The sequence below is a fragment of the Cariama cristata genome, unplaced genomic scaffold, assembly GCF_000690535.1.
Source record: "Cariama cristata isolate BGI_N322 unplaced genomic scaffold, ASM69053v1 scaffold12462, whole genome shotgun sequence".
In the NCBI taxonomy this organism is placed as follows: domain Eukaryota; kingdom Metazoa; phylum Chordata; class Aves; order Cariamiformes; family Cariamidae; genus Cariama; species Cariama cristata.
Window position 1 is genome coordinate 10,049 of NW_009605534.1, and position 10,807 is coordinate 20,855.

Below are 10,807 nucleotides of genomic sequence, written 5' to 3' on the forward strand. Positions count from 1 at the left end.
CGGCTGCCATGTCAGGAGAAGGATCAGAAGCCTACTTTTATAAAACAAAACCTTCTGGAGGTTTGCATATAAACTCCTTGTAGGCTTGTAAGAGTAAGCAACAGCCAAGGAAGGGCGCTTGGGGAAGGCAGGGCAGATGGCACAGCACACACAGCTATTGCTTTAAACTTTTCCCTCATGGGTACCTGAAGCCAAACTCTACTTCTCAGTAAATATTTGCCAGCAGACACAACTGGCAGTCCTACCCTGCGGCTAGAGGAAGAAAGGATTAATCGGTAACACGGAGCTGATGCCTTCTTACCTCTCATCATTTGGTCCACGCAGTGGATTCTGCCCTCCCAAGCCAAATGTGCTGATGTGATCTCTAATGAACATGATATCCCCTACTTGGAAGTGGGGATTCAGGCCCCCAGCAGCATTTGTGACAATCAAGATCTCCACTCCCAGGAGAAAGAAGACCCTGATGGGAAAGGTGACCTGCAAGAACCAAAGGCATATATGCAACGAGTAGCACAATTCGTAGACTGCTACTACTACTACATTTGTAGTATCACAATTTGTGGACAGCTTACATGATGCAGAGAAGGGTCTATATGAGGCTACAAGGAGGCAAAACAACTTTTTCTCCATTTTAAAATATTCCTCTAATTTAAATAGAAAGAATTTTAATGTTTTTTAAACATATTAAAAACTAATCTTGAAATGAATACCATTAAAATTCAAACCCGCATTTCCTACAGTTGCACTAAAGTTAAATAAACATGGTACAAAAAGAATTTGCAGATGATTTTTCCTTGCTGCCGAGGCCTTGCAGAGACCAAACCGCTCTGCTGATTGAAGTAACTACTTATGCCCATGGACTTGGTGTGTAATTGATAAACCAGCTTTTTACAGCAATGATGCATTTTACAGAAGCATAGAGATTATTTCATTTTACTCAGGTTAGTTCACTTCAGTGACCTGCTTATCCAAAGTTAAGAAACAATTGGGAAATGGAAACAATTTTAAGAAGTTTGATTTTGAGGAGTCAAGAGGAATTGGGATGATATCTGCTACCTCTAAAATGCTAAAGAAGCTGAGAGCAGAAAATTTCCTAACTATGGGCATTACTTCTTAAAATTAACTCATTTCTTAAAGACAAACATGTCTTGATAAACCTAGTTTTGTATCAAGTGCATTTAAAATAGTTTTTTTTCCTAAAAGGTGGTGAGTGGTGCCGAGTATTACAGTTTATATCCAAATGCAAACCAACCTCAGCCACAAGTAAAATCTCAACGCCATCTGAATAAAGAAGAACACACAACACGATCAGACAGTAAATAAATACTACTGGTGTTTTCCAACAGGAAGGTACATATGTGCATGTTAGGTAATACAAGCACAAATATTCACATATGTCTATATGTTAACTGGGAGAGTATACCAAGTTACACTAGCCAGGGAGTTTTTTTTCTTAGGGGGAAAAGAAGCTGTAAACTATACAAATGCAAAAGAAGATTAAAATAGATTATTCTTATCACTTAAAGTTTCCTGGCTGCTGATTTAAATCATGATTAAAATGACTGAATTAAAGCATGTAAATTAATCTGCCTTGTATGATACAGATTTCCCCTGTGAGTATAGCAGGGCTAGCCAGTTTGTGTGGTTGTGCAGCATCAGCTTCACCTAGCAGAAGCTGACTACCTCTCAGTTTGAACCCCCAATCTTATTTTTCAGGGAGAAACCTAAAATCTAAGCAAGATTCATTGCAAGAGCAATCTAAATTCATTGAAAGAGCTAGCCTCCTGCAGCTAGATATCAAAGCAAGCAGTCACTTTTGTATCTTTTACAACATATCTCCCCCTACATGAATGATTTTCTTAAGGAGAACTCACCGTGCTGACAGAGTATCCTTCATAATAGTGGAAACGTCCCTGCATACACACACAGGGCTGTCCGTTCAGCTCCCCAAACACCAATCTGCCAACATGCCCTGCAACTGGAAATTAATAAAGTGTCATTTGAGTTACAGGTCTTGAAGTCTTTGACTTTAGAGGGATTTGTCAGTTGACAATTATGTGTTACAGCAGGGCCAAGCACTCTGAAACCAGGAGCTGAAAGTTAAATATCAGAGCAGAGAAATACATGGGTTTGTTTTTCCACTGTGAACACATATTTCACTACTGAGGGACTGGTTTGCAGACCAATGTCAAGCACCACATGTTGATTCGAGTTATCTCTTCTTGAGGCTCTGTTGTAGGCTTCCGATGGATGGGTTGCTGATGCCCTGGGTTGCGCTAACCTGTGCTCCGTGGGAAATGAGGAATGTCCTCATACAGAAAGACTGTCTTGTTATCCAACACATCAGCCAGAGCTCCCAGTCCAGATCCACAGATGATGGCGGCCTTTGGGCGCTGGACAGTACGGGCATGTAACCAGTCCGCTGTTTCCTTAGACACCTCATAGCTATTTCTGCAGAAGGAGAAGAGGTCAGTGAGGCTATCAACCCATCCAAAGAACAAGCTTCAAAGGATAAAAGTCCTGAAAAGGTGCAAAGAAAAAGAAATTTCATTAAGACTAAAATAATAGGAGCTTCACTGCTATTATTGAAGATGTTTCACCTTTAATCTCATATGTTTTACCCCTGGCACAGGTAAATCATTTGAATCCTCTTTGCTGGTTTCATTCCACAGTGGAAGAAAGGCTAATGATACTTAGATCACAAACGTCACAAGGCATAACCTCTCCTGCTTCTGATGGGCTCTGGTCTCTCCTGAGTTACTGAAGGAATGCAAAAGCACGGTTAGACCAAGAAATTGTAACCTGTAACAGGGATGTCCAGCCTGCGATGGGGAAATACAGGAGGATGGAAGTCTGAGGATACCTGTACTGCACGGCTGGGATGCTCTGCTGACAAAGGAGTAGACGTTGCCCTCTGCAATAGGTAAACTACTGGGTCACAGGGCAAGCATCACCTACATAGATGGAGAAGCCAATTTTCATAAGTGTTGAGTCCCATCAGCTCCCAGTGCTTCCTTCTGGGGCTGGTACCACATCTCAAACATCCACCTTATCAATACCTTGTGGTTTCAGTACAAAAGGCTAAACATGGAGACTTTGTTCATCCTCTCCCCTCCCACAGAGTGGGCTGCGGGTCACACCTGCAGTCCAGTTCTAGGCAAGAAGCCCAATGACATCAATCTACACCAAAACAAACAAAACCCAGGAATTTGGGCTCCTGGTCTTATGCCATCTGATTTAAGAGTAGACTGCTCACATACCTTAGGAAAAAAGTATCTAATCCAGCACTGAGGCACATTGCCAGACGGTGGGATAGAAGTTGGCATTACACTGCCTGTTGTGATCTGTCTCGTGGGAAGGGAGAGGACTTCCATTTTTAGGCCTGTCAGTCCAGTATTCATCAGATGCATTAATCACAGTTTTGGAACACAATCAATAGCAGAATAATCCCATAATCCCGTTTCCAATAGGACAACGCAAATACTCTCTGAAAGTCAATATCAAGGTTGATTGGAATCTCTCCTCAAAAGCAATGGTACCAATAGCATTTCTTGATAGTGACTCAATCGTTACCACTGATGAGTGGAATTAATGACTGTATATGGTAGAGGACTGGGTCACAGAGTGAACCAACACAGGTAGGGGCAGCAGGTCTCTATATGAAAAACTGATCTGCTTATTAAGGGGTGAGAGAATCAGATACTACGAGGTTGAAGGTGATGGAAAATTGACTGGAGATGCTGAGAAGCAGTAACTGTCTGCTTCATGACTTACTTTTTTTAAAAATCAACTGTCTTGTTTCCAGAGGTGCAAGCCTTAGTCATTGTATGATTCTGCTCTCTGCAGCCTTAGAGTACATATGGAAAAGCTTTCAAAGTGGTGCTCCACACCCCAGGAGGTCTCAGACCATTGATGAAGAGGCTTTGACTGCCAGTGTACAACTGGTTCCTCTAACTGAAGTATGAGATATTCAGATAAAGAATCTCAATTCTATGTTTTTTCTTTATACTGACAAGGTAGGTAGGTATTGCACAGGTATCTTCTGTGAGCTTTTTCATCTCCTGGCTCCTGCTATAAGTCCTGTCCAATATCAGATACATCAAACTTATGTTCCTAGTTACAAACTAGGATGTCAAAAAAATACCTGAATGTGTCATAAACCTGCGATCCAATGAGAAGAAATAACTTCCACATGCATGGATTAAAATGAAGAGTCAAACTTAGCTGAAATACTTTTCAAAGGAAAAGTCTGGAAATGAGAAAGTTTATTTACCATAACATATTGTCAAATTTTCCAAGTGTATCATGAGCTCCAGAAATAAGCAAAAGCTATGCAAGTGACATTAATGAAGCCCACACTTGACTGACTATATTATCCCTCACTCCCAGACAAAAGCTTTAAAAGTGCTTTACATACATTAATGAATGATTCCCCAATTTCTCTGTTGAATAACTGTAATCCTTGGTTAGAAATCAGAGGGAGCCGAGAGAATTTAAATGTAATACCCAAGCTTTTGACTTACCTGTGGCAGGCATGAGAAAAGAACAAGGTCACCAGGATCTGCTCTTCCTCGTGACCTTTAATCCCCTTTTTTCCCAGTATTTTTTTTTAAAAAGGTACATACACCCTTGCAAAATAACATTAAAGAAAGTATATTATTCCTATATCCCCAGAAATTTTAGGTGTGTGGGATGAATCCCATTCAATGGCTGCTGAAGACACTGGGATTGACTGAGCTGTGCCAAGTTCAGGGAATTTTTTTTCCTTCTAAACAGAAGATGTTAAAATATTTCTTATCCAAGGAAGTAAAACACCAGTGCTACATAACTCTCCTTGCCTGAAAGGAGCTTCAATGGGCACACAGGGGCCTTGTGGAGCCCTCTCCATCCCAAAGGCTTTGGACACGTCAGAGCTATCCTCAGTGCTGAGAGCACAGTGATGCAAAAATTAATCTGCAGTGCCCTCCTTGCAGTACTTAGTTTTCAGAAATCTTCTGGATGCACACCATCAAAGGGAACCAGCAGGCACAGATAATTCTGGACCTGATGGAGATACCCGCTCAGTGGGAGCAGAGGGGGAGTTTGACCTGTGGGTCACCAAACACAACATTTATCCTGGAAGTGCATGAGCCCAAAGTCTGTTCAAGCTTTTTGACAGCCTGAATTAATACATATAGCACAAAGCCCCCTAGAGCTACTCCGTCTCCAACAATACACACCTAATAATAGTGCTCAGTAGCATCGCTTTGGATTAAATCACAAGATCAGCTGAAAACACAATCCCCTTTATTGTGATTGCTGTCATCCACTGGAGAAAAGCATTTGTTGCAAAACACAGGACTGTCATCAATGACAGATCTTTTATGGCATAAAAAAACCCCACCCTCGTGCTTCTAGGTTAAGTTGAAAGCAAATCCATGTAAAAAACAGATATACCCTAATAAATAGATAAAGCATTACGTTTCCAAGGGGCATACCAGTATACATATTTGCAGTGTATGCCTCTCCACACCATGATATTTGCCTCTTCTGGCCTATAACCTCTCCTAAGATCACCTGCTTGCCATATTTCATAATACCAGCACCTGACACAGGCAGATGGCCAGATTCCTCTTCAATAATAAGATGTTTACTTTGGAGCAGCCCTTGTCTGACATTTATTGAGTGCTCAGTAGGAAGAAGAGGAAAACAAGGCAAGGAAAAACGATGCAATTTCACCAGCCCCTTCCAGCTTGGATGTCTGCGCATCCCCTATTTCACAGCACCTTACCTGTCTTCCTCAGCATAGGCCATCCTCCTCCTCTCTGGTTAACCAAAAGAAGGAGATGGTTGCTGGAAATGGAGCTGCAGGGTTTTATTTGACCAAAGAGCAGAGGCCCATTGAAGGTGCAGAAGCTGCTGCTGTGTGTCAGTGAGTCAGGGAGGTGCGTCCCAGCTTTGCTCTGCTTTCCCCTGAGCATCTTTAATCCCCGAGTAGGAGGGGCATGTTCAGGACATTGCTTTTCTGGTCTCACCTCCCATGACACATATGCTCTAGAGCTCTGCAGAAAGCTTACAGGCACACACACTTTATAATGCAGATTAAGCCTGGAAAGTTCACACATGCACACAGAGAGGAACAGCTGATAACGGATCTGCATAGATATGCACACTTTTGCATCAACTGGGAACCAGCTAGCAGCTGGAGTCACCCGCTCCTTTGCATTTCAAACCCCTGGGACCACGGCATGAGCTCACTGGGTGTGTGCAGACTCGGCAAGACAACCTGCACCACCTACTACTGCAACAAGCAACGAGACATTTCCATAACTCACATTATTCTCTTCTCATTCTTTCATGGCAACCAGAGGCAGCATCCCATTAGCTCCCCCCAGTTTGTTTGTTTGCTTCCCAAAACCTCCCCCCACGTTGAATTGCCTCACCCAGCTCAAAAGGAAATATTGCCTTGAGATATGCTAAACCCCTCTTCAGCTGATTACATTATGGAAGACACAGGGAAAAAAAAAAAGTCAGGGCCCCCACCATCTGCCCCTCTAATTTTAGCTTTGTTTTACACAGAAATAAAGCTTAAAACCACCTTGTCATACATGGGTCTGTACAACAGTGTCTGATCCCAACAACTAATGTGAACTATATTTTACAGAGCCATAGATACTTCCAAGACAACTGAATGCCAGAAAAGTTTACAAAAATTGGTGATGAGTAGATACTTTATGTGCCTCAGGTGGAAGGCACTACAATAGGCACTCATAGCTTACCAGATCCAGAAAGGCCACATGGGAATAGAATTTATAAATATTCCAAAAAAGAAGAAAATCTTAATCAGGGCTTGTCAATTCCTAGCCTAATCAGCCAGACAAAAAAACAACGTAGGAAATTGGGCTACATCAGTTTCAGGTCTCATAATACTTCTTATTACTTGTTATTATTCTTATTAATAATATTTCTTATTATTCATGTTTGCTTGTTGGTCTTGAAGACACCACATCAAATATTCCCTTGGTTGCCCCAGGAAACTGTCTCTGAGAACTTCAGAAGTCAAACAAGGTAATAAATGCAGCCAGAAAGACCTGGGCATTTTTAGAGAGATACTTCACATTGGAAAGCAGAAACCAACAGCATCCCCCTCAATTCCAGCACAGGTTGTGAGTCCATAACAACCAGCAGGATTTAGGCATCATGTGTAGTAGCAAGTTCTGTTAATAACAGGTATTTGTTGAGACACAAGAAGAAACAAAAACTGGATCTGAACAGAAATCCTAAGTGCCCTTTCCCCTCAAGTTCTGGACCTTCTCCCTTTTTCTCATGTTCACACTTCCACTTACCTTATCTTGGAAAATTGAAAACACCTCTCCTAAAAAGATCAGTGGGGATGCGCGGTGCCATATTGCTGCACTGGCATGGTACACCCTGCTCTCAGTTTGCTGGGGCAATGGAAAAACCAGCATTAAGGACCTAATACTGCTCTTTCATCTTCCTTTCTATCCCCTCTTTCTCATTCTGTGTTTACTATGTTCCCCCTTGTTTTTCAGATAAACCTCCTTTTTGTCATTCTCGTCTTTTTGAGCCTTAGTCATCTGTCTCTGCCTCTTTGGTATACAGTCTTCTTTCCCTTCAGCATTGTTTTTCTACACAAAACACAGTAGGCTGATAGCAGGGATGGTTCTAAGTAGATTTAACTGCATCAAACCCCATGTCTAAGAAGACCCCCCCCACCACTTGCCTTCCTACACAAGGCAATGTACCAAAGGACTCTGCAAGTCACCACCACCCTAAGCAACATCTGCCTAAAGCCAGGGTCTTTAGAGCCACCTCCCAGCTCCCTCAAGCCTTTTTGCCCTCTGGAAATCCATGCTCCTCTTGCCAGCACTCAGGACTTCTTTGAAAGCCATTATTTGCTCCCATTAAATTAAATGGTAGAGCAGTGTTAGGCCCTTACTGTTGATTTTCCATACAGTTCTTCAGTATCAGTGGAGTTCCGATGCCCCCCAGATATGTTCCCTTGTTTAGCCTTAATCTGATTACATTCATTAATCCGATTCTTTTTTGCAAAGCAGACAAGAGATCAGACAGCCCGAGAGAACAAATTGGGAAGAGCTCATCTGAGACAATCTTCGCCATAGTTTGTATTTCCATGGAAAACAGGATTATCAAAAAGGGACGATTTTATCTCTCTTTCTTTCTGCTGTATCTGTCATTTAACAGTGACAAAAATTACTTGAGTTTTAACCTGTAATGTTGCATTGTCTGAACAAGTACTAGGTAGGTTTGCCCTACTAGAAAAAAATAATTTGAGCATTGAGGGCATTCATGCCAATAACACTGCAGAGAGGAAGAAAAACAAAATCTAATTAAGCTTCAGTTCCTGTACAAGTACTCCAAAGTAGATTTATCTAAAAAAAAATAAGTTATTGAATAGATTGCATAATCCTTAAGAAAGAGTATTGACAGTCGTCCATCCTGAAACAATTTCAAGTCATCTTACTCTTTCTGTATGTATGCGTCTGCAGCAAACTGTATCTATAATCCTGATCTTATTGACTTGGGTGCAATTCAAGTCCTATTTCTGTAGCTAGAACTTCAACTGCTACAGGATGGAGATAAAAATCACCTGAAATAATTTTGTAACGACGCTTTATATTCCTACAGCAATTTCTATCTAAACAAGTGTCATGAAGTATTTTGCAAGCATTTCATCAAAACATTTAATTAATGCTTTAGGGTAAGTCTCCCACTTCCCTGTGAGCTCACATGATCACAGTCTCAGCATGGCATATCACGGGTGAAGTGCTCACCTTTATCTCTGTATGGGGGGCATTCTTCCCTAATTTTATACTTAGAAAAGCTAGGACTCTGCCTCAGTATTTTGGAGGATGGTGAAACAGAAACCCTGGAAAGATTTTGCTTTTCTGCTGATTGCCTAAGGTGCAGGTTCCAGGTTTCATTAAAAAATTACTAAACATATGCTAAGAACTAATTGGGATTTTTTCAGCAATTTGGAAACTCATCATTTGTTTGTGCATTGGCTATCCTAGACAGCCACAGGAATATCAGCAGAAAGGTAAAAACCCAACTTATATATCAGAAAAGTTATTCCCCTATGGATCATATTAATAGAAATCTCTAGGGAGATCTGCCTGAAGTGATGTGCATGCTACTCGTTGCACATCTTCAGGAAAGAGACCTCCAACTATAGGGAACACAGAAAAGGAATGACCAGGGGAACAGAAAACCAGACATTCAAAAAGCTTGTCATGGTTAGCTGAGCAAAATGAAACCTAAGCAATGCTCTGATGACAGCCTGAAAATGTTGCCATGGATGCAGGAGAGAGACAGAAGCTTAAGGCAGGCACTACGGAGCTGGATGTTCAGTTAGGCTAGATGTCAGAAAAAACCTTCTAGCTACCCAAAATGTGCAGTCCTGAATAGCCCTCCTGTAAAGGCAGTGGAGAAAAAGGCTTTTAGGGTGGAGATTAGTTAATGTAAAGGACTGCATGATGTTCCCTGGCAGGGAAGCAGACAGAGCATTCACAAACTGTATGCCAGCTCTGTAAAAACTCCCCACCTTTATAAGGCCCAGGCAGAACGAGAAAACAACTTGACCAAATCCATGAACAAATGATACCACAGAAATCAGGAAAAGAGCAGAGATGTCCTAAGATGAGCCAACATTTCCATCTTCCAGCTCTAAGAGAAGCGCTAAAGGATATGACTGGGGTCATAGCCATGAGAGTTTGTGGAAGCAAAAGCACTTGTGTCAAGGAACTCAGCAGAGACAGGGTATAAAGAAAAGGATCACTTGGGGATTTGAGGGAAGGAAGGTGTACTTTCTGAAGGGACAGAAACAGTGCAACCGGAGATCAGTGGTACATCGTGCTTGGGAATAACGGATGGGCTGTGTGCTGGGAAAGTGCTTTGAGACAGGCAGAAAAGTCACAGAGCTCAGGGGAAAATGTGCTGGAGGGCTGCGACAACATTTTAGTGAGCCTAAGCGGAAAAGAAACCATGGATGCTGGTGGACTAGAGCCTACAAAAGGCCAGATAGCCCTCCGGCCTACAACAAATACAAATAACTTGGAAAAAAGAACTAAAAGTTGTAAGGAAGAAGGAAGAAATGCTTTCAGGCCTGTCACAGAAGGAAACAATTCTCAAATAGTTAAATGGTACTACACAGCTGTATCTATCACTAATGATTCTTGAAAATAGATCTATTCCCCTGTTCAACACAGGTAAATACAGTTCATATTCTGGCATCACAGCCAACTTCTGGCCTGGAGCTTCTCCATAGAAAGAATATCTTTTCCCTGGGAAAGACACTTAGCCATATCAAAACCACACAGGATCAAAGTTTATTCTGTTCCATGACCTGGTTTATCTCTCAATAATTGATAATACTTTCACATAGCAGAGCTCAAGGCCAGACCTTTCACCAGCCTTCAGGACCATGTTCCCATTTCCCCAAAACCCCTCTTTGGAAAACACTGCTTTCTGGAGGTCAGTAGGCAAACATGCTACCACTTGTAACCATGGTCCATCAGGAAGTATTTATGCTGTTCCAACAAGATCAAGGGTTCTTCCTGATCTCATTTGTGGTCCAATAATGCCACAATATTGAATAGTCTATAGGCTTTCCTTTTCATTTCCATTTCAGTGATTTTTGTTTAAAGAAGCAAAGGCGAGACAACTGCAGATCACTTAACTAACTGTCTACATTAGACATTGCTTACTGAAGTCTCAACTCACTTTCACTGTAGCAGATTGGGGCTGCAATTCCTCTGGTGAGGAAAGGGAAATGCAAGCCTGCCTG

The 10,807-nt window shown here is 41.8% G+C and overlaps 1 protein-coding gene across 1 annotated transcript in view; it reads right to left on the reverse strand.

Moving 5' to 3' along the window:
* Nucleotides 1-10,535, reverse strand: part of PNP (purine nucleoside phosphorylase) — a 15,002-nt gene extending 4,467 nt beyond the window's left edge. Inside the window, exons 1-4 of the mRNA XM_009695994.1 lie at nucleotides 10,519-10,535; nucleotides 2,282-2,445; nucleotides 1,875-1,978; nucleotides 302-477 (exon numbers count right to left, since the gene is read on the reverse strand). Of these exons, the coding sequence (XP_009694296.1) occupies nucleotides 302-477; nucleotides 1,875-1,978; nucleotides 2,282-2,445; nucleotides 10,519-10,535 (461 nt within the window). The remainder of the gene's footprint in view (nucleotides 1-301; nucleotides 478-1,874; nucleotides 1,979-2,281; nucleotides 2,446-10,518) is intronic.
* Nucleotides 10,536-10,807: the final 272 nt, after the last annotated feature.